Genomic DNA, 23265 nt, shown 5'->3' on the forward strand with positions numbered 1-23265 from the left:
GCAGCACTTCAACAGCATCATCCTTTAGGATTTGAAATAACTCAGCTGGAATTCTGTCACCTCCACTAGCTTTGTTCATAGTGATGCTTCCTAAGGCCCACTTGACTTCACATTCCAGGACGTCTGGTTCTAGATGAGTGATCATACCATCGTGGTTATCTGGGTCATTTTTTTGGTGTAGTTCTTCTGTGTATTCTTGCCACCTTAATATCTTCTGCTTCTGTTAGGTCCATGCCATTTCTGTCCTTTATTGAGCCTATCTTTGCATGAAATGTTCCCTTGGTATCTCTAATTTTCTTGAAGAGATCTCTAGTCTTTCCCATTCTGTTGTTTTCCTCTGTTTCTTTGCCTTGATCACTGAGGAAGGCTTTCTTATCTCTCCTTGCTGTTCTTTGGAACTCTGCTTTCAGATGTGTATTTTTCCTTTTCTCCTTTGCCTTCTGCTTCTCTTCTTTTCTCAGCTATTTGTGAGGCCTCCTTGGACAGCCGTTTTGCCTTCTGCATTCCTTTTTCTTGGGGATGGTCTTGATCCCTGTCTCCTGTACAGTGTCACGAACCTCTGTCCATAGTTCTTCAGGCACTCTGTCTGTCAGATCTGATCCCTTGAATCTCTCACTTCCACTGTATAATCGTAAGGGGTTTGATTTAGGTCATACCTGAATGGTCTAGTGGTTTTCCCTACTTTTCTTCAATTTAAGTCTGAATTTGGCAATAAGGAGCTAGGTCATGATCTGAGCCACAGTCAGCTCCTGGTCTGTTCTTGCTGACTGTATAGAGCTTCTCCATCTTTGACTGCAAAGAATATAATCAGTCTGATTTCGGTGTTGACCACCTGGTGAGGCCCACGTGGAGCCGTCTCTTACGTTGTTGGAAGCGGGTGTTTGTTGTGACCAGTACGTTCTCTTGGCAAGTGTGGAAGCTGAAGAGAGGCCTGTGAGGATTAAGCTCAAGGTGCTGGCAGGGCCGTGCTCCCTCCGAAGGCTTTGCGGTGGCGGGCAGGGGGGTCCTCTCCCCTGCCTCAGCTGGCTTCTGGCGGCTCCCGGCCACCCTTGCTGCACCGCAGGCTGTAGACATGAGGTCACTCCGGCCTTATCATTCCTCACGTCATCACACGTGTCTGTGTACCTGTGTCTCTTCTTAGGAGACCAGTCGTAACTGGGTTAAGGGCGCACCCCACTCCAGACATCGGTTGCTCCACACACCGTTAGCTCAGGTTCTGGGGTGGATGTGGCCGTGGGAGGCGTGAACTGTGCGTTCCAGTGCATCTTCACGCCCTCTTCCCATCCGACTGCCATTAACGAAAGCCCAGGCTTGAGATCTACAGAGAAGTAGAGGCCTGGAGCTGGAGTGGGGCCTTGGAGGCAGTTTGATGGGGACGTTCTGCCCGTGACAGCTGCTTGTCAGGTCGGGCCCACCCTGTCAGGGTCCTGCTTCCTTGTCTGCTTGGGGAGCGGGGACTGTCCAGCTGGCCCCAGGCAGTCCCATGACCTGCTGTTCCAGTGGCCTGGGGGGACCGCTGCTGGAGAGAGATGTGAAACAGGGGCCCTTGGGTCTGCAGGGGCATATCTGACACTCTGAGGAGACAGCTGCTGGTTAGAACGAATGAGAAATGGTTTAAACTGGACCATAGAGAAAGTGGATTAAGTTGTTAAATTGGCTTAATAGCATTTGCTCCCAAACAAAAGCTAATCCACTCAGGTTTGGTTCTGACTGGTTCTTGTGTCAATGAACACAGATCTGTGCTCTCCTGGATGGAATCTCAGGGTCCAGCATGCTCCTCTGTGACCTCAGACTGCTCCTCACCCCAGAAACCAAAGCTAAATGTTTCTAGTCATTCCCAGGAAAGATACAACGTGCTCAGCCCACCCCCGCTCTCTGCTGGGACGGAGCTCTGGCACCCGTGCTGCACGGCACTGTGTGAGTCAGGCGGCCGCGGGGGGAAGGTGACCGGCACAGCTGAAGCTGCTTCCCCCGCGGGCCTTCCGGCAGCATCTTTCCTCAGATGGGTGGCGCGTGGCTGGCCCTCGGCTTGTGTCCATTAGGGCTGGTGCAGGTTGCTGGGGGCTGTTGACGACGTGCCGTGTTCTCAGCACACAGCCCATGCGCAGGCCGTACCCGTGGGGCTGTTTCTTGGCATAAGTGAGCTTCTGAGTCTCAGGCACACCTTGGTGGTCCCCGGCTCGGCTGGGACTGCGGGAGGACGCAGCAGGGCCGAGGGGTCGTGGGGACTCGTGCTCGTCAGTGCCTGTGTGACTCGGGCAGGGCCTCCTCTCAGCCTCGGTGTGTTGGCTGAGGGTGGGAACAGTAGGACCTGCCCTGGAGGTGGTCCCGGGGGTCCAGTGAGGCTCACACATCCGTGTGTAAAGCAGGACCCGGGGAACAGCAGCGCTTAGTGCGACAGCTCCAGGCTGAAGAAAAGGAAAAAGTCCAAAAGGGAAAGCATCACCAGAGCAGAGTGCTTGCTCCCTCGAGCGTCGTGACAGACACGCAGGGTGCGGCCCCGACCCCCCTGCTTGCGGAGCCCGGCCGTCAGAGGACGCGCTCAGCAGGGCTGGGCTTCTCCCTTGCCTGGCTCGGGCTGCCTGGGCCGCTGAGCCTCGGTTGCCTCCCGTTGCCGCAAGCCCAGCAGCTGCTCGCAGGCGGCTCTGGGGGGTCTTGGCGCACCTGCGGCTGCTGTGCACAGGCTTATGACTCGGGGGTGGGGTGGGGGCCCCGGCGATCAACAGACCTGGCTCCTGTCAGGGTGTGCGCAGCCTCTGAAGGTGGCTGGAGCTGTCCTCAGAGGACACGTCCACATGCCCAGGTTCTCCACCCTCTAAATTTCCCTGTTGCCTACTGGTCCGTGAGGGCTTCCCAGGGGGCTAGTGGTAAAGAGCCTGCCAGAGCTGGAGACAAGAGGCACAGGTTTGGTCCCTGGGTTGGGAAGAACTCCTGGAGGAGGGCTTGGAAACCCACTCCAGTCTTCTTGCCTGAGAATCCCATGGACAGAGGAGCCTGGCGGGCCACAGTCCATGGGGTTGCAGAGTCAGACATGACTGAAGGACTTAGCACGCACAGCCCTAGTGGTCCACGTGCGTCCTCCACAAGAGCTGACTGACTCCGACCTGTCTCAGGCCGTCTCAGGACCTGGTTTCGGTGCTGGCGGGACCGAAGCCGGAGGGCTGCCCAGCAGAGGCTGCAGATGGAGCGGGCAGTGCGGCATTACTGCCGGAAGCTGCTGCAGGAGGCCCTGGCCCGGTGGAAGGTGCACCATCAGGGCTGCGTCAGGAAGAGGGTGAGGCGAGGGGCAGCTCCACAAGCTCCCCAATGCGGCTGGGCTGTCTGGGCCAGGAGACCGCGTTCCGGCGAGGAAAGGTCTTTCCTGAAGCACTCCGAAGCAGCCAGTGTGGATGGTAGTGGCTGGGGTCCTGTGGGTGCAAAGCTGCCTTTCTGGTTGGTGAGTGAAGGCTGGGGAAGCAGCCTCGGGAGCCTGTCCCCCAGGTGGACAGTGGCTCGGCAGAGAACCCGTTCAATCTGAACCATGCCTGTTGGCGCTGGGTGAGCTGCAGAGCCATCTGGACACCCCGTCTGTGCAGGAGGCCCTTGGCTTCATCCAGGACGACTCCTGCTGGTGGGAGGAGGTGCCAGTGGGCCTGGAATCCACGCTGCCCTCGGGGGCTCTGGGTGTGGGCACCTGCCGGCCCCAAGCACACGGCCCACAGCCCACTGCGTGCTCTCTCCCCAGCTGCAGCAGAGGCAGGCCGCCCGACTCCTGGCCCAGATGCTCAGCCGGGCTTGCTTCCACCAGTGGAGACGACAGGTGCGCGTCCTGGAGAAGCCCCCTCCCAGTCCTGCTCCCTCACAGGCCCGCTCCAGTTCGTGTTGGTTTCACCCTCTTCCCGGGGCTCCCCCAGCCCCGCCAGCCACTGCCCAGCACTGCCAGCTTCCTTCCCTGGGAACCTGTCGAAGGCCAAGTCCCTTCCTGCAGTGTCCTGTTGAAAAGATGTCAGGGTAACGTGTAGAAATTGATAGGAAACGCACGTTAGGTCTTCACTGAGGCTTTGCTGAGACACCAGGCAGACTGCGTCCTGTGTCCCGCCCGCTGGCCCTTCAGGGGTCCCGTCCGTTTCCTCCCCAGAGTCCGGAGTCCTGCCCCCTGCTCCTGACCCCAGAGCTCCTGGACATTCTTTCCCAGGCAGCTTCCTCGATGCCCAGCCTCAGGGCAGGCAGGGCCGGACCCAGCTGGAAAGGGATCTGAGGGTAACGGGCCGCGTGAGGGGGTCTCCCTGAAGGGGACACTGCCTTTCTGGCCCGTAGCTGCTGGACAGGAGGCACGAGCGGCAGCACACGGCGCGGGCCCTGTGGTTCTGGGCCTTCTCCCTGCAGGCGAAGGTAACGGGCTCCCCGTTCCAGCAGAGGCCACAGCCGGTGGGAGGGGGCCTCAGCAGGAGGCTGGGCCTCACCTCTCCTCTCCCTGGAGGCCTGGGCCGCCTGGCGGGGCCTCGTGCAGGAGACGAGGAGGAAGAAAGCGCGGGAGGAGCAGGCGGCGCAGGTCTACCACCTGCAGCTCCTCAGGGAGGGCGTTGAGCGCCTCCTGCGTTTTGCAGCTGGCACGAAGGCCTTCCGGCAGCAGCTGCACGCCCAGCAGCAGGTGCAGGTGGGTCTGGGCTGTCCCCACCGCCCCACCCCCAGCCCCGTGGGGCACGGGCGGGCACAGCACCGCCTGACTGGAGGCTGGTTGCAGGCGGCCCACAGTCTCCACCGCGCAGTGCGTCGCTGTGCCACGCTCTGGAAACAGAAGGTGCTGGGCCGGGGTAGGGAGCCGCAGTCCCCTGTGTCCACTGAACCCAGCAGAAGAGTGACGTTTGAGCGTCCGCTTCCTAGCCACGTTGCTGCCGGGGCTGGCGATGCCCCGCTGGAGACTAAGAGGCCACCAGCTCCTCATGGGCTTTGGGGAGCCTTGGACGGCCTGGCATCAGCCCCTGGGGACCCCCAGCTCCTGGAGCTGTGAGTAGCCCATCCCTCACCTCCTCCTGCTCGCCTCCTCCCGGGGCAGAGCTTGGACAGTATGGGAAGGACACTGGGCTCTGGGGTCACGGCCAAGCCACTGGGAACCCCCCGTGCAGCAGAATCCTGCCCCTGCTTCTGTGGGGCCCTAACCGGGGCTCAGCCGCTATTCCTCCCAGATGGGCCCCGGGCAGCCCCTCCGCACCAGACCTGGTGGTCTCCCCACTCCTCCTGTCACAGCTGGGAGACGGGTGCCCTCTGGGACACGCCGGCCCCGCACGCTGCGTTGCTGCAGCCTGTGCCTGGCTCCTGGGAGACACGTGAGTGGGGCACCCGCGGGCAGCAGGCTCCTGGAGTTGCTCGTCCAGGAAGGCAGCTGGGGCGAGGGCCTTGCTCACCCAGCCTCCAGTCTCCCCGAGGGATTTCAGGGGTCAGGCTGGATGACTGCACCCACAAAGTCCCAGGCCCTGGGCAGCCTGGAGAAACAGCCTGTCTCTTCCCAGCAATGCTGCCCGTTGGGCACGGAAGCAGCCGCGACGCCCAAGCTTCCTGGCGGAGGCCTTGCAGAGCCGGGCGCCCCTGGGGTGCGGCGCCCTCAGCAGGCAGGGGTAGGTGCTGCAGTCCTGGGGCCTTGGGGTCTGGCCCCCCTCCTTCCCGCTCCTCTGGGGGCATGGCCTGACTGGCTCCTCCCGCTCCCCCACTCAGGTCCCAGACCCTGTGGGAGTGCGGCCTACACCAGGTCCAGCCAGTGGGCCCCACCTGGTCAGCGCTGGACCCAAGCAGCCCCCTGCCACGCGCCTCTGGCCTGAAGCCGCCGCCCACGGCGCACCCCAGCCCAGAGCTGCTGCCCCCGTCCTCCTTTGCACCACGTGGGGCCCAAGTACCCGTTTGGGTAAGACACCCGGGGCCTGTTCTGGCCTGGCCTTTGCTGCTGCTTTCTCGCACACTCGGTGCCGTAGCCAAAGCTGTGCTCACTGCCTCGGGAGACGCACCCAGTGTAGGGGCCACTGTCCTGGGGGCACGGCAGGGAGCGGCCCCCGAGGCCCCTGCTCGTGACACTTACACGGAGGTGGAGACCAAAGGACACCCCACACGCAGACAGAGGCAGAAGCTGTGGACCAGGGAGGGCCATGCAGGCCCCAGGGAGAAGCTGGACTTTAGGTGCACGAGGCTGTGGACGCGGGTCCAGCAGAAGGTGCTGTGGCTGGGACGCGGCGCGTGGACGCCGTGGGAGGAAGGGCAGGCAGGGCTCGCGCTGATGGGTTTGGTGAGAGGAAGGGAAGGAGTCCAGGATGGTGCCTGGGTTTCCAGCCTGAACAACCAGGGGAATAATGAGTTCTTTTACTGCGAGAGGGAAGACATGGCTGGGGACCCAGGTGACGCATGAGGAGTGAGTCCTGAACCTGTCAGGTTTGAGATAAAGCAACAGATGGAGCCTGGCCTCCAGGTACAAGGTCAGGGCTGCAGATCAAAGTTGACAGTTCGCAGCACAGGTTGGAGGTAACCCCCTGAGAACCGAAGGGGTGACAGGGAGGAGGGGTTGCGACTCGGGCCTGTGACGTGAAATGAGAGTCAAGGAGTCGGGGACGTGCGGAGGCGCGTGTGGGTGGAGGGAGGGTGGGAGGGGGACTGGAGCACCTTTCTCAGGGAAGGGGTGAAAGCTTGGTACAGCTGGCAGCAGCTGCTCCAGTGGTGGGGGCCCTCTGGCGGGGTTGGGTGTAGAAGAGGGCAAGGCCGGGTGAGCTGGCCCCAGCAGGCGCAGGGAACCCCGGCTCCCCACCTTCCGCCCACTTCCCTGGTCAGTGTTCACCTCTCCTTTACAGCTATCAGCCCAGCCGGTGACGCCTGGGCTTCCGTCCCAGGTCCCTCCGTCCCTGGCCGGTGTCCCCAGCCCCCGCCTGCTCCTTCCTGGGGACTTCAAAGGCACCAGGCCTGGGCCTGGCTCTGACCCTGCAGGTGTTTACCGCGGGCCTGTCAGTGCCTTGAGAGGGGGCGCCCCTCCCGGCAGCTCGGCTCATCCTGGACTGAGCCAGGAAGCTGGCCGAAATCAAGCCTGTTCCCCTGTGGGCACTGGCCACAGCGACGTGGAGGCTGAGCTTGAGGGCATCCGGCAGCAGCTGCAGGACTACCAGACCACGAGACAGAACCTCAGGTGAGACCACGGCACTCGTGCCGCCCCACCAAGGGGACCAACTGGGGCGCTGTGTCCCCGGGGACAGCCCCACAGGCAGGCAGAGCAGCTCCCCGCTCAGTCCGGCTCGATTAGGTCCAGGGTGGTCTCACCTTCAGGGACCTGAGGGCGTAATGCTCAGGAGGAGCTGAGCAGAACTTTACACCCATCTGTGCCCCTGGAAGCCAGTGGTCTGCCTGGTGTGTTGTCACTCATGCGGGATGGTGCCCTGCGTGTGCCCTCTGGGTCCACGGCCAGCCTCGCCCACGCCCAGGGGCCTCCACATGGGCAGCAGCCTTGACTGGAGGGAAGGGCTTGGGTCCCCCAAGGCCTGCTCTGCACAGGCTGAGGATGGTTGGAGAGCCTCTTTGCCTCCGCCCACGGCAGAAGCGGGTGTGCTTGTCCCCAGGCTCTGCCTGGGCAAAGCCAGGCAGCAGTTGCCTTACGCCCGCAGGTCCTGCCAGCGGCAAGCGCACAGCCTGAGGCGGTGGCTAGAGCTGAGCAGGGAGGAGCCCCGGGCTGAGGACCAGGAAGCTGAGCAGCAGGTTCAGGAGGAGCTGCGGAAGGTGAGGCGCGGGCGGCGGGGACGGCTCCTGGGCTGGGCTTCCTCTCAGCTGGCCCCCCGTCCCCCCAGGTGGAGGTGCAGATCCAGCAGCTGGCCCACGAGCTGCAGGCCCGGCGCCAGCCCGTCCACACCTGCATCGCTCGGGTCCAGGCCCTGCGGCGGGCTCTGTGCTAGTCACCACGTCCAGGAACAGAATGCAGAGCAGCAATGTTCTTTAGTTTATTTCAAAATGTTGCAATTAAATGAATCACTGTTCAGAAGTCTCCCACTTTTCATACAAAAATACTGTGCTACTGATACAGTTGAAAAAGTTCAAATGGCTTCTCCTGCAGGAGAAATTCACAGCATCCCCAGGAAACATGAAACTTGGCCCTCCCCCTGCCCCCCTCAGGACCTCGTACCTGTTAGTATCTGTTACTTGGGGACAGGTTTTCTAGGCACTGACAGCCCCCTCTGTCACACACCAAAGACATCAACAAGGCTCGTTTGTTTCCAGTGTAAGCCCCTGATCAACAGCAGCAACTTCTGCGCATTTACACAGGCCTGGATGTAGGGAGGGGACACAAGCTCGCCCTGGTCCCAGCTGGGCCACCATGCAGGGGGTCGATATGGGTCCTACCAGCTCCAGAAGGTCACTCGCCAGGGTCTGCAAAGCACTGAGCCACTAGAGGCCACCCTTGGAAGCTGATGGCAGAGTCTTGGCAGGTGACGTGTTCAGTCTCAAGTGCAAAGAGAGAAGGCAGCCTTTCCCAACAAGCAAGGTGGAGCAAACTCGGGGACAGAAAGCAGCTGCAGTACCGGCCCCGGTGTGGGGCCCACAGTCAGTGCCAGGAGGCACCTCACCCTGTGCAGGGGAAGCAGAGGCGGAGGCCAGAAAGCAGTGACAAGACGAGCAGCAAGAAGGTACCTTAACTACCGCTTATCTCAGAACGGAAATTGGGACCAACCGAATGCTCGGCCGGGAGGTAAAAGAGCCAGTTTTTCCGAGACGTTAAAAAGTCTCCAAGAGGGACCCCATCACCCTGGCCCAGGCTTTCTCTTGGGGGGGCGGGGACAGCGGTGTAGGGCATGATGGGCTCTGACGACCTTGTCTGCACCCTGGAAGCAGGGACGGAAGTCACCCAGGTCCTGCCTGGTCAGACCCTGCGGTCCCCTCCCTAGACAGCCTCAGAGGTCCCCTTGAAAAGACCCTCAGCAGCCGCAGCCATGCAGGAGGCTCAGAGGGAGCCCAGAGCCTCCCCGAATCGGATCTTCTGTCCTGCCTGCAGCCTGAAGTTGAAGTCCTTGGGGGCCTCGAAGATGAGCACAATGGTGGAGCCTAGGTTGAACTCGCCCAGGTGCTCGCCCTTGTGCATGCGAATGCCCTCCTTGTTGGCGTGCGTCACGAAGCTGAAGTCATTGTAGGAGCCTTTGCTGTACTGGGGGCTGTTCGTGTGCAGGTCCTGGGAGGCGGGGACAGAGCATGTGGGCCGTGGACACAGCCTGTCCCCCACCCTGCTTGGGAAGGGAAGTGGGGACAGGAGCTCGGGCCACGGGCCAGGGCTGAGCTGGAGCCCCTGATCTGCTGTGACCTGGGGCCGGAGGGACTGGAGGAGCCGGACCTGGCTGTTCCCATGTGCCCGTCACACACTTGCCCTCCAGCAGCACCCGGACCCAGGCTCCGCTTGGGCTTCCAGCAGAAGCAAGTGCCAAGCAGGGGTGTTAATTCCCTCCCCCTGCAGCCGCCTCTAGACCGGGGTGGGGGACCCGTCTTCCTAGAAATCGCAGCCCCAGCAGCTCTGGCTGCACGGGAGATGGTGCAGGGAGCCCAGAATGGCCCAGCCCTTGAGCTCTAGTGGGACCTGCTTACCCGGTCGAAGTAGATGCGGATGGAGCCCACATTGGTGGCCCCCACGGCTGTCAGCGAGAAGAAGCCGTGTTTCCAGTCCCCAGTCAGGACCACCCGCTCATTGTGGCAGAAGAGCTCCTTGATCCAGCGGGCCATGCCGGGGTTCACGGACATCAGGGAGCCTGTGGGTCAGACACTGGTACTCCCCGGCCCCCGCCTGCACCCCACACGGCCGGCCGCCACTCCAGATGCGGGGCAGCTGGGCCCCCGCCTGCACCCCACACGGCCGGCCTGCCATTCCAGATGCGGGGCAGCTGGGCCCCCGCCTGCACCCCACACGGCCGGCCTGCCATTCCAGATGCGGGGCAGCTGGGCCCCCGCCTGCACCCCACACGGCCGGCCTGCCATTCCAGATGCGGGGCAGCTGGGCCCCCGCCTGCACCCCACACGGCTGGCCTGCCATTCCAGATGCGGGGCAGCTGGGCCCCCGCCTGCACCCCACACGGCCGGCCTGCCATTCCAGATGCGGGGCAGCTGGGCCCCAGCCTGCACCCCCACACGCAGCTTCGCCTCCAACTCTGGAGCCCACGGCCTCCGGCAGGAAGCAGCCGAGGCGCCCGTCCGAGGCCCCCGGGGCAGCCGGGCCCGGCCTACCTGGGAAGTGGCGCCTGTGGGCGACGGTCCAGTCGGTGGGGGAGTGGAAGCAGTGGTAGTCCCCGGGGGCCAGGTAGATGACGCAGTGGAAGAGCTCGTTCCCCTCGCGCGTGACCAGCTGGCTCCTGAAGGCGCTGTGGCGCACGGCTGCGGGCAGACGCGGGCCAGCTGCTCAGAGCCCTCTGTGCCGCCCGGACGCCGGCTCCAGGGAGGCCTGAGTTGCGGGCAGAGGGTCTCCTGTCCACGGGCCTCCCTCCCTCCCCACCCCTCCACCCGCTGGCACCCAGCACCACGGGCCGGGACCCACCTGGGGGGAAGGGCAGGTCCTCTGCGGGCGTGCGGGGGCCCAGGAACGACTCCAGCGAGTAGGTGACCCCCTTGACCTGCTCCACCTCACAGTTCTTCACCTGTCCGAAGGTGAGGATCTTCCCATCTGAGGGGCTGATCTGGAAGGGTCAGGAGAGGCTCGCTGCAGGGGGGGGTGTGGAGGACAGGGCCAGGCCCCCCTGGGGGTCCAGCCTGGAAGCAGTGCCCAAAGGCACCACGGCGGGAGGCGGGAGGCGGGTCGCGGGTCGCGGGTCGCGGGTCGGGCCTCACCACACTGTGCAGGCCACACACGGGCCGGGCCTGCGGCTTCAGCTTGCGCCGGAAGAACTCGCTGAGGTTGCGGTAGTAGTGCAGGTCCTCCACAGCGGCCTCCTTCATGTTCACCCCGAAAGTCCAGATGTACAGGCTGTAGACGGGCCGGCGCAGCCAGCGCGGCAGCTCCACTTGGTTGAGGCGGCCCCAGGCCCGCGACAGCAAGCGCGTTGGCACCGACTTGTACAAGGCCACCTGCAGGTCCCGAGGGCAGGTGAGTGTGCCACGCCGTGCACGCAGCCCCAGGACCCCCCCCACAGGGACCAGCTCTGAGGCCCGAGCAGCTGGGACCCTCGAGGGCTTTGTGACATGGTGGTCTCTCACCAGGAACCAGACTGAGCTTCCAAGTCTCTACACACAGTACTGGTGGGGCCTCCGCAGTGACTCACAGAGCTCAGGTGTCAGCCGTTTCCTGCAGTGTTCCCACCCCGTTTCTCGGATGGGGACGGGCATACAAGGGTCGGATGTGGTCACGCAGGTTGCGGTGGGCAGTGCTGCGGGCGTACCAGACCAGCACAGGAGCAGTCGGCTCTCGGTGGTCAGGCACGTCCACACCCCCAAGTGCACGTGCTCAGCCTGCCCTGAGCACAGGGGCTTTCGGGCAGAAGTGCCGGGCACTGACACCTCTACTCCAAGGGCCTCACAGTCCACACAGCCGTCCCTGCCCGAAGCTCCTCCAGGAGAGGGGACTGCACCTCAGTCAGACCCTCCAGCCCAAGCTCTTAAATCTGAGGTGCTGTTGTGGGACCTGCTTTAACTGGTGGCTGCTGCTTGCTGAACGATGCCAAGACACCAAGTCCCCAGGGTGCAAAAGCAATTCCACTCCCAACTTTAAACACCTCTAAAGAGGCACTGAGTTAGCAGCTCTTAGCACTCCCAGCCGATACCTATGTGTGGGGGTGGCCCAGGGCTGCCCTGCGTCCCTAGGCCTAATGCGTAGTGCCCCAAAGGTACCCTCAGCTTCCAAGCCTGGCGACACCCACTGGGCTGCCCAGGGCCCTCACACAGCCCTGCTGGGGGCTCCTGGGTCCTCAAAGGCTTCCCTACCCAAAGAGGGCACACAGGCTCTTGCGTGTATGAACTGCCCTCTCGGGTTCAGAAATTTGATTCTTCTCAAAATCACCTCTAAGCTCTTTTCTGAGGCACAGGAGATGAAACACACCCTTTTCTGAATGCCCAATGTGGGTTCTTTCCAGAAACAGAGCACTGACATGGCAGGAATGCAGGCAGAGAGAGCAGGCCGTGAATGACAGGCCTTTCCCGTCACCTGTCCATCGCTCACATGGCCACCGACCAGCCCAGCCCCTCTACCAACTCGCCTTCCAACAGCATCTGTTGAAGGGCTCAGGCCCCGCAGCACCACCTCTGCCCAGATAACTGGGCCCCCCCCTCCGGCCTGCTGTGGGGAGGCAGGGCCGGCAGCCCCCGCGCACTTACCCTGCTCACGGGCCTCCATCCCACCCGGCTGAGGGGCCTGAGGGCGCCGAGGGGCAGGAGGCAGTAGAGGACCGCCAGGGGCCAGGAGCGCAGTTTCAGGGCAGGTTTGGACATGCAGCTCAGCTGTCCCAGCCTCCGCCTCAGGGCCAGCTGAGGGAAGTGCAACCTGCAGGGCACACGTCCGCGCACGGCCGCGGTCAGCAGGGGACCAGGGGCCCCACCCTTCCCGCCCTCGGTGAGCTTGCCTGCCTCTCCGTGGAGCCGGTGACACCAACCGCACTCAGTCGGGGGCTGGGCTGCCTCTGTCGGCGCTCACCTCCCAGTCTCTACCTGCCTGTCAGCTGAGACGGCTCAGAATAGCTTCTCAACCTGGCAGGGGCCCTGTCTCGGACCTTGGGGCCGAGCACCAAGGAGGCAGTGTAGACAGCGCCCGCTGGGCGGTCCCCACCTGCCTGAGGCCGGCTCCGTTCACATGGGCTTCAAGGAGAGCTAGGCTGAGCCCCCAAGCCTCTGGCAGCACAGGATCTGGGTAAATCTCTCCCTGGACCAGGCCTCTTACTTCCTCACCTGGTAAGGGATCGGGCCTGGTTAGATCACACATACACACGCAGGTGCAGAAGCTCGCAGGTGCACACACACACACCCCTCACGGCTACTGCTCCACCCACCCTGCTGTCCCTCTACGTCACCTCAGGTTCTCTGCAACAATCCAGAGGGTGGTGGCGCTAAACTCCCTACCAAGCCTCAGGCCTGCTGGGGCCACACACACCTGACCCAAGCCCCTCCTTCCAGTAAAGGTAGGTGGGCCTTCCCCCGACCACACCAGCCCCAACTCGGTACAGTCAGCAAAGGCTCAGCTTCAGGGGAGCCAGAGACCGGGCTAAGTTCTTCCTGAGTCGTGACACCGAGGCCCAGGTCGCCGCGCCACAGACCCAGGACCTAGATGCTCTCAAGGCCCCAGTGTGGGCTTTAGAGACCACTCTACCACCCACTCGGAGAATGTCCTGGTGCCTCGGTTTCATCAAAAACACTGCACTCAACTGGAGCAGGAGGCTCCATCTGCGCCTGAGCGCGCTCAGAGCAGCTCGGTCCTCTGCCCCCAGCTGCTCAACAACCCAAGGAACAAAGGCAGCACAGCTGATACGAAAAGCAGAGAAGACGGAGAGCTGAGCCGAGGGCCAGGCCCTGCAGCGCAGCGGCGGCCCTGGAAGTGCTGCCTCCGCACCAGACCCTCCGCGATCATTCTCTCCCATCCCTTTAAAAAGGCCCACGAAATGGGAAGGGGCCAGGCCGGACGCATCACTCCTCCACCCCGGGCTCCTCCCGCCCACCCTGCTCTCTGCAGAAGCGCGGGGGCCAATCCCAGAGAAGCTGCGCCCAAGCGGGGCGGGGGCGCGGCGTGGACACCGGACCAACAGCCCGCGGGCCCCCACCAATACCTGAAGCGGGCTCTCGGACTCGGCCCCCCCGGGGTGGGCCCCTCTCTAGCCGCGGGAGCTGGGCCCCTCGCCCCCTGCCGCCGCCACCACCTCCGCCGCGGAGCCGCTGGACGTGAACGCGGACCTTCCGGAGGTCGGCGCGGGGTGCGGCGGCGTGAGGCCGCGGCCGGGGGCATCTCACCATTTCGCCGCGCGGAGCTCGGGTCCTCGCCGCGCCTCTGACTGACACATGGTGGGCGGCGCAAGGAGGCGGGGCCGGCGCGCGCCTTTGTCTCTCCTCCTTCCTCCCTTCCCCCCGGGGCTGCGCTGTCACCGCTCCTGGGCCCGAGGTGGCGGCTGGGGGGACCGCGCCCCGGCCCGGTCCGGTCTGAAGGCTCGGGGGCGCCGGTGAGACGTCGGGGCTGCTGCAGAGACAGGCGCGGGTCACGGACCTGCTCGGCCCGCTGTGTCCCTGGCCACCTGGCCACTCCCGGCAGGGAGGGGACTCGGCGCCGCCGGGCCCAAGCGGGAATCCGAGCCCCGCGCTCCGGGCAGGCACCCAGGTCGGCCCCGCCGCCCCTCCCTCGCCGGGACCCGACCCACTTTCCCTTTCAGGTGACAGAGCAGCATCTGAGGGGTGAGGGCGCGGCGCTGGCACCCGGCGTCTGGCCTGCTGTGGCTCTCCACCCCTCCCTCCTCAGAAGAGGGGCAGCCCGGGAGGAGCGGCACTGTGGGGCCAGGGCGCCCGGCTCGCAGCCAACGGGCAGGGGGAGCAACATTCGGCAGCCCCGGGTCCCGTCTGCCCAGCACACTGCCGACCCGCGAGCCTGGCGGCATCTTCACAGGAAGACCCACGGGGGCCCAGGGCTGCTCCCGCCCAGCTACCGAGCAGGGGCAGAGCAAGAGGCCCCAACTCGGCTGGACGTCTGCCGCCCTGGGCAAACCCACCTCGCTCAAGGAGGATCGGCAACCGCCGGCTCCCCGGGTGTCCGCGGCCATGGGGCTGGACCAGGCCGACTAAGGTTTGGATGTGCAACTGGATTTCCGCCCCATCTCAAACCAGGACGCCATCTCCCCAGGCCACCCTCCTGAGTGGCCAGAGGGTGCCCACCCAGACCTCCTCTGCCCAAGGGCCAGGCCCAAGCGGACGTCCTGCCCACCTACGAGCAAGCCCGCCCCACCTGAGACCCCAAACTTGCCTGCTGGCTCCCAAGAGAAGCAGGCCCAGTGGGGAGATGGGCAGTTGGGGTTGAGCATGGAGCTAGGCTTCAGGACCAGGTTCACCACTCGAGCCCCACCCCCCTCTAGAAAACTGGATTCATGGCAGGGGCTGGTGAAGTCTTGTGGGCCTGGACAGGAGCTAGACGTCCTTGGGGCAGTTTTCCTCACTGTCCTCCTGGAAGGACCGTCACCGATTCTGCATGTTTCTCAGGCACATTCAGGAGCCCACAAACAAACCCAGCTCATTCCAAAACGTCAGGCCCTCAAAGCAGATCCCCGCGTGTGCCTTTGCGTTGCGTCCTCTCCCAGAGCCTCCAGTCTGGGGGCTCCCTCTGGGGGCCCAGCCCAAGGAGCTGCTATCCTGGAGGCACTCCAGAACTGCCCTGAGGAGCCCCAAGTCTGCATGCCTCAGTCCTGTCTCGGCCACTACTCTGCCGCCTTCTCTAAAATGGGACACTGAGACCAGGGTCAGATTTCTTCTAAATCACCATCGGTGCACCCCCAAAGGCCCCCAGGAAGCAGACACGAGTTCAGCTGTCCCTCAAGAAATGAGCCAGCACCCTCAAGCACCAGCCAGCTCAGAGCTGCACAATGGCGGGAATGAGTCCCTAGAGGTCACCCCTTCTAACTCAGGGCATTCCCATTTCAGAGCCCCACTAGCCCTCTGTGCCTACAGTGGCCTTTGGAGGCCAAGCCAGAGCCTTCTCTCCCTCTCTGGCTCCCTGAGTGCAACTTGGGGCACTCAGGCCTGAATGAGGACTCTGCAAGGAGGGCACCCGGAAGCAGAGAAGTACAGACACCTTCCCTCTCTCCCTAGAGTCCCAAGGACACTCTGTGGGATGAGATGGGGCTGGGACCAGTAGGAGTTCAAAGTCACTGGGCAACCTAAGAGCCAGCCATGCGGAACGTGAGGACACAAAGTGGCTCTGGTGGGGGAAGGGGACCATCTGGTGGCTGTGACCCTGGATGCCCCCGCCACCCTCACCCTGCGAGCTGGGAAAGGCAAGTCGAGGTGCTGTCTGGGTCTCAGTCCCCTCATCTGAAAGGGGAAGGACCGTTCCTCCTGGTCACCTGTCTGGAGGCTCGGAAACCCCACGCCTCCATTCCCCCCAAAACCTTAGCGCAGTCTCATCCTGCAGCCCTGGCTCCTGACGGCCCCCCCTCCCTTTCAGACCCACGCTCTGGGAGGACAGAAGGAACAGGGCAGAGAAGGCCCAACCCCAGGGCAGCAATGATGTGAGCAGGAAGGGCGGGCTCAAGAGGACCAGGCTGGAGGGGCTCACCTTTGTCAGGAGGGCTCTCCCGGGGCTCACACCCTAGCAGGGCCGCAGTGTCCCCGCCCACCCCTCACATCCTGCACGAGTCAGCCGGGGCGAGGATGCTCCGTGTGGAAAGCTCACGGGGTGCCAGACACCGCAGGTAACCCCCAGTGCCCCCAAACCACGTGTCCCGGGCCTGACTTGCGGTGCACACACCTGCTCTGTGGGGCAGTCACAGGGCAGCTGTGTCCAGGTGGGGCCACCAACCATTCCTCCGCAAGTGCCAGAGCTAGAGGACAAAATGTCAGAAGCAGGGAACCAAGAAAATGGGTTCTCCCTGTGAAATGGGTAAGCCATCTTGGGGAAGCCTCCGGTGAAAGAAGAGGAAGCAAAAAGAAAGGTCCAGGTGCGCCTCTTTCAAGGGAGGTGCAGGGAGGCGGCAGGAGTCGTTCTTAGCTCCCCTCAAGGAAAGGAGCCTTCTCCAGGACGGTCCTTGGCACCAGCGGGGAGTGGGGCTCTGGGAGGGGCGGGTTCACCCCCTCCGGCCCGTGGTCCCGCTTCCCTCCCCACAACTGCCAGCCCCCGGCAGCACTGAGGAAACTGGGCGCAGGGAAGACCCCGAGCAGCCCGGGTTTCCCTTTTCCGGGCTGTGGGGCGAAGAGATGCTACAAGACGCGGAGGAAGTGAGCTCATCCGCCGGCCCCGTGACCCACCGTGTGGGGCCAGGGAAGCCACAGCCCGGTGAGGACCGGGGAAGGGAGCGGGGTGCTCCCCAGATCCCCGGCGGGAAGGGGCGACCACAGCCCAGGAGGCGAGGGGCCCCCCGCGCTGGGCGAGGCCTTCGGCCGCGCGCGCTCACTCACCCGCAGGTGGTCGGCTCCGCTCGTGTCCGCGCCGCCCGCGCGACTGAACTGCCGGGAGGCGCCGCTCCACGGAAGCAGGGGGCGGGCAGGGGGCCGGGCTGCAGCCACTCAGGCCGCCGGGGCGGGGCGGGGCGGGGGCCGGACGCCAGGCTCGGCGGCGCCCGCCCGGCCGGGGTCCCTTTAAGGGGCGGGGCGGGGCCGCGGAGCGGCAGGAAGAGGGGTCCGCCGCCGGGCCTCCTCCGGTGCGGGCCTCGCCCTCCGGCCGCCTTTTCCAGCCAGCCCGCAGAGCTGACAGAAGGCGGCGAAGCCCTCGCTCCCTCTCACACCCAGGCCTGAGGACAAAGGCTGCTTCCCGCCCCAAGCCCTCTTCTCCAGGCAGATACACCCTGACACAGAAACCCCCAGTGCAGACCACACAGGAGGCCCAGTGGGCAGGGCCCGCCCCGCCCTGCCGCAGGCTTCCTCGCAGGGCTCGAGACCTGTGGGGTGATTCACCTTCCTGCCCCACTGGACGGTGGGGGCCCAGCCTGCAGGCTTCAGCACCCTACCCCCCATGCCCACCAAAACCACTCGGTCAACATGGGATGGAACGAGCCAGTTTTCAGGGGCGCACCACCACCACCCCTACTCAGTCACAGAAAGCACGCAGGACCACCCCAGCATCTTCTGACCACGGGGAATTCACTTTCCAGAGCAACATTTAGAAGACGAGCCTCTTCCTCTTCAGCAAGCCTTAGGGCTTGTGAGGAGACGGGCAGGGGAGCCAAGGCCGCCTGGAAGAAGGCGCAGTGGGACGCACAGCCCACACACCGCCCGCATCTTGATCCACCAAACCCAGGGCTCCGCAACAAACCACAGCCCGGGGCATCTCAGCGGGGAGGAGGGGGAGGACGGGAGGCTCCTCCCTCAGGGACTGCACCCAACAGGACAGGGCGCCAGCAGGAACTGGGAGGCAGGGGAGGGCACCGGCATTCTCAGTGAGCCTCCAGGCCCCTTCTGAGCTTAGAGCTCCAACCAAACACCACTCACGATGGCATGACGACGAGTTAAAGCACAGAAGATGCTGATACACAATCCTAACAAGAAAATTCAGATCCGGAAACCCGGGGAGACCATCCCGGCTTCCCCACAGCCTGCAGTGCACCCAGACCCGAAGCGAGGGGGTGACAGACGTGGCCCAAGAGCCCAGCGCTCCATCCTCCGAGCCCCCGCAGCACGGCTGCTCCCCACCGTCAAAGGGCCAGCTGGGCTGCTCCGCGTGGACCTGCGCTCCTCTGGGGTCATTCGAAGCTCCCAGGCTGGTCGGTGCTTATTTAACGCGTGAACCAGCCCTGAGACCGGCGCTCCCGCCTTCTAACCTGCCCTCCACCACGTGTACCTCAGCAGGGAGATGCCTTCTGGACCATATTCCAGACAAAACTCAGCATGGTTTCTGGGACTAACAAAACCCCTTGGCAGTTGCACTCTCCCCGAATTGAGGCCCCTTCTGGCCAGCCACACTTGGGCCTTCATGGCCACCTTGCTTGGACGCCCCTGGGCGGGAGTGCCACCTAGTGCCACCGCAAGGTTCTGCAGGCCCCCAGCCACTGGGCCAGAGCGCCAAGGACGGCGCCCGGCCCCTCCCCACACCCTGAACGCCGTGCTCTGCTGAGCCAGGGGGCCAGGGAGTGGCAGGTGTCCTCACTGCCTGGGGCTAGTGGAGGCCCCTGAGGAAGAACAGTGATGGCCGGCGTCCCAAGGCTGGCACAGGGAGCCAGCGGCAGGTCATCAGCCTGGCAGGAGCCTGGCAGGAGCCGGGACAAGCACGGAGCGCCCTCGGGTGACTTCTTGATCCAAGGGCTTCTCACAGCCCTGCCAAATTCCCCCGTGGGGCTCTCCAGTGTTTCCTAGCAGTCCCACCAGCCCGAGGACGTCTCTGCCGCCCAGAGAGCAAACAGGCTGCAGGGGTAAGGCAGCCCAGCAGAAAGCCCCCTCCTGCCCGGAGCCCAGCCTCGTCCATTCCCTGCCCCCGCAGGGCTCCAGGCACAGGTGCCCCCCAGGCCAGGGGAGAGGAAAGGCTGGAGGCCTGCTTCCCACCAACTGGACTGTCTGCCCATCTTAACATCCAGAGTTGTCTTCTCACCACCTGTGCGGTAAGAAGCAGAATAGCACTTACTGAATGCCCACCCCCTGCCAGCATGGGACCAGGTGTTTACACCTGTGCCATTCTTATTTCAAAGCAGCCTGTTCACAGAGAGGAACAATAAAGCTGTAACAATTACCGGAAGTTTACAAACATGTAAAACAAGCTCCACACTGTCCAGGCTCACGGAGGGAAGGAGATGCCAAGTGCAGGCGGTGGGTGGGGGACAACAGGCTGATCCGGCTTTCTTTCTTTTCACAGCTGGAATGCCGCACCTTCCTTTTAAAAACACCAAACTGAGCTGGAAACAAGGAACTGGTGTTAACACAGGGACTGCTCCCGGAGCACCCTGAGGCTAAGCTGAGACGACAACAAACTGCATCCTATGCTCAAATGTGGACTGAAGTGTGGAGGGATGAAGTTTCATTTCACAACGTCTGCAATGTTCTTTCAGTGGCTTTGAGAGTCCATAGATGCATGCAGAAACGAAGCAGATACTCTGAAACGTTCACGCCCATCAATCCAGTGCTCTTCTCTCAACTTTTCTGCCTTATTCAAATGCTCACTATAAAAATACTGGAAGACACTGTTTAAGCCACAGAAAAACTAAATTCTACTACTGGGAAGGAAAGCCCCGGACCAGGCTGGCACACAGTGCCTCTCCCGAGAACCCCTCTCTGTCCACACGGCAGCTCCTCGCCTGGTGGGAGAGGCAGCGGCCAACCACCACCCTGCACCTCGGCCCCATCTCCACGGAGTCAGCTCCTTGGTGCAGGAGGAGGACGTGTGCCAGCTTCTGCTCCAAAGGCCACTCTTTCCACCCCGCCCACATGCCCACACCTGTCCTCAGGCCTGGTCAGAAAGGGACACTTCAGAAGTGCCAGAACCTGGGGGTGCGGAGGCTTCTGCCCCCAGATGCCCCCCTGCGTGGGGCAGGAGCCCCTGGGGTGGGCGTGCCTATGTGCTCCCACCACACGCCTGCCGCCCGGGCCACCTGCTGGAGCACCTTTCAGCCTCTCGGTAAGAAGCACTTACGAAGGCCTGTTTCCGCGTTTGCACTTACGGAGACACGAGCGGGGTGTATGTGAAATTACAGCCGCCACACAGACGGCGCGACACTCTGGGCACGGGGGGCCTTCCAGCCCCGGGCAGAGCTGTCCCCTCAAAGCCACCTCTCAGCGGAGGCCCAGGGCAACCGCCCTCCCCCGGAGGCCAAACACCAGGCCCAAGCAGCCCAAAATGATCAGGCTCTTTGACCCTGAACCCAAAGCTTTCCCAGGAAGGACATCACGAGCTCCTGAAAAGGCACTTGAGGAAGAGCCCTCGCCTCGCCCAGCCACAGCTCTGGCTCTGAGGGCAGGTGTCCTGCTCCGACCGGGGCCACAGGAGGGTGGGCTCCTTAGTCCGTGCCAATCAGACTGAAATGTTAAGCTGACGAGTACACTGAGCCAATACAGGCAGAGAATAAACACGTGAGAAATGGTGATGGGGACTCACGCGCCGAGAAAAGCTGACCCCAGAGCGTAATACAGCGCGAGTCCGGAGGCTCTTCATTCCCTCCCCTCCACCTGCTCAAGTCAGAGCTCACCGGGCGTTTTCCACTCCCATCCCACATCCAACCCGGCGGTGCGTCCCGTGCACTCTGCCCTCACACATACCCAGAATCGAATGTGCAGTCCACACAGTGCAATGGGCGGGCGCGCCTGGCAGGGACACAGGGACACGCAGGGGCGGGCGGAGGGACCCGGGCTGGGGGGGAGGGGAAACTATCACACACGAGATGAGCCCCAGGGATGTACTGCACGACGGAAACACAATCAGCAGTTTATACGAACTGTAAATGGAGCAGGACCGTAAAACTCGTGACCCACTGGACTGTACACCCGTAACCTACATTCTACATTGATTACACTTCCATAAAAACAGCATCGAGTGCGTTTCCCCTCCTCACTGCTCCCACTCTGATCCGCTGGGATCCTGTCAGAGCCTCCCAACAGGTCCCCTAACCTGTCCCCACGGCAGCCAGGACAGTCGGATCAGAACCCACATCACTCAGGGCGCACTCAAAAGACAGGCAGAGCTGGCGCCCTGGGTCCTCCCACCCTCCGGCCTCCAGCCACAGGGGCCCTTGTTCCCCATCAACAGCGACAGGCGCGCTCTGTCCAATCCCGCCCCTCAGATGCCCCGGGAGCCCACACGGCTCTGAGTGGGCCCGCCTTCCTTCCTTCCCTGGTGCTGCCCAGCCCAAGACACTGTGCCCTGTACCTGTCTGTGCTTCCTCCGCAGTGTTTCAGCCCTCGACATGCCCATGTGTGCCTGCTTCTTGTCTGTCTGAGCCCCTAATAAGGGCAGCTCTCTGAGGACGGGAACTCCGGTTCTCTTCACTAGCGAATCCCCTGCAGCTCAACAAGGCCCAGCACGTGAAGGAGCGCAAAGATGTGTGGTGTGGAGCGAGCATGAGAGGGGTAATGTCTGTGGCAACGGTTCCACTAACACCCACTGTGGCTCACGTACAACGGTCCTATGCCTAATGGCCGATGCCCATTACAGATGGCTACAAGAGGTTTAGATGCCAAACACACAGCACAGACTGCGGCGCCCAGACCCTTTCAGACAGCAACTCCACACCCAGCATGCAGCCCAAGGGAAGGCCTATGTGCAAAGATTGGCTCAGCATTAATCACCGGTAAAAACCACCCGTGCCCAGAATCCACCGCAGCAACAGAGTCACCTACAGTTGGTACTCACATGGAGTCTGCAAAATCATCATACTCGGTTGGTGCAAATGTAATTTCAGTTTTTGCACTGTTGAAATTTGCTGTTTGACACTGGAATACATTCTTAAATGAGGTTGTGTTATACAACATCGTAACATACATTTCTCGCTTTATGTTTTTTGTGCTAATGACTTACTACTTGCTGTTTAGTTTACATTTATTTCGGACTATGGAAATGATGTTACACAAAACGCAAATTCGAGTGATTTTCTTATTTGATCTTAAAGCAGTGGAGAACACTCACAACAAAATGCATTTGGCCCAGAAACTACTAGCAAACATACAGTGCAGTGGTGATTCAAAAAGTTTTGCAAAGGAGATGACGGTCGTGAAGATCAGGGCTGTAATGGCCAGACACTGGAAGTTGACAGTGACCAAGTGAGAGGATCATTGAGGCTGGTCCCCTTATAACTACACAAGAAGCTGCCGAAGAACTCAGCGTTGACCATTCGACAGTCGTTCGGCATTTCAAGCAAATCAGAAAGGTGAGAAAGCTGCATAAGTGGGTGCCTCATGAGCAGACCGAAAATTTAAAAAATTATTTTAAAGTGTCATCTTCTTTTATTCTAACAACGACAAACCATTTCTCGATAGGATTGTGACATGCAACGAAAAGTGGATTTTATACAACAACCAGTGATAACCAGCTCAGGGGTTGGACCAGGAAGCTCCAAAGCACCTTCCAAAGCCAACCCTGCACCAGAGAGCGTCACGGTCACGATTTGGCGGTCAGCTGCCCATCTGATCGACTACAGCTTTCTGAATCTCAGTGAAACCATTACATCCGAGAAATACACTCAGCAAATCGATGAGATGCACCAAAAACTGCAACGCCTGCAGCTGGCACTGGTCAACAGAAACGGCCCAATTCTCCATGGCAACGCCTGACCACATACCACACGACCAATGTTTCAAAAGTTGAATGAATTTGGCTAAAGTTTTGCCTCATCTGCAATATTCACTGACCTCTTGAACATTCACTGACCTCTCACCAAACACAACTTCTTCAATCATCTCAACAACTTTTTGCAAGGAAAACATTTCCATGACCAGCAGGAGGCAGAAAATGCTTTCCAAGAATTTATCAAATCCTGAAGGACAGATTTTTACACTACAGGAATAAATCAATTTATTTCTCATTGGCAAAGTTGTGTTGATTGTAATGGTTCCTATTTTGATTAATAAAGATGTATCTGAATCTAATTATAATGATTTAAAATTCATGGTCTGAAACCGCAATTACTTTTGCACCAACCTAAAGCTATGAAATAGGAGCAGCTGCCCCTGGACGGCACAGGTACGAACTGCAGAGGTCCACTTATAAGC

The 23265-nt window shown here is 61.8% G+C and overlaps 2 protein-coding genes across 5 annotated transcripts in view; one reads left to right on the forward strand and one right to left on the reverse strand.

Annotated features, from left to right (window-relative positions):
- SFI1 (SFI1 centrin binding protein) overlaps positions 1–7940 on the forward strand; it is a 77672-nt gene extending 69732 nt beyond the window's left edge. The window contains 12 exon segments of the mRNA XM_068989428.1: positions 3114–3274; positions 3725–3799; positions 4297–4371; positions 4460–4636; positions 4724–4986; positions 5490–5594; positions 5692–5878; positions 6810–6942; positions 7020–7026; positions 7067–7138; positions 7611–7722; positions 7791–7940. Of these exon segments, the coding sequence (XP_068845529.1) occupies positions 3114–3274; positions 3725–3799; positions 4297–4371; positions 4460–4636; positions 4724–4986; positions 5490–5594; positions 5692–5878; positions 6810–6942; positions 7020–7026; positions 7067–7138; positions 7611–7722; positions 7791–7895 (1472 nt within the window). The 3' untranslated portion in view covers positions 7896–7940.
- A 58-nt stretch (positions 7941–7998) lies between these two features.
- The window catches only part of PISD (phosphatidylserine decarboxylase), a 28155-nt gene continuing 12888 nt past the window's right edge, over positions 7999–23265 (reverse strand). For 2 of the 4 annotated variants that reach the window (XM_068989429.1, XM_068989430.1), the window contains 5 exons: positions 10801–11037; positions 10511–10649; positions 10204–10350; positions 9571–9731; positions 7999–9163 (listed from right to left, as the gene is read on the reverse strand). In XM_068989429.1, coding sequence (XP_068845530.1) covers positions 8939–9163; positions 9571–9731; positions 10204–10350; positions 10511–10649; positions 10801–11037 — 909 coding nt within the window. In that variant the 3' untranslated portion in view covers positions 7999–8938. Of the gene's footprint in view, positions 9164–9570; positions 9732–10203; positions 10351–10510; positions 10650–10800; positions 11038–12279; positions 12446–13899; positions 14123–17040; positions 17057–23265 lie in introns of those variants that run through there. The other 2 variants (XM_068989431.1, XM_068989432.1) reach the window with 2 other exon arrangements.

The sequence above is a fragment of the Capricornis sumatraensis genome, chromosome 17 (assembly GCF_032405125.1).
Source record: "Capricornis sumatraensis isolate serow.1 chromosome 17, serow.2, whole genome shotgun sequence".
Lineage (NCBI taxonomy): Eukaryota > Metazoa > Chordata > Mammalia > Artiodactyla > Bovidae > Capricornis > Capricornis sumatraensis.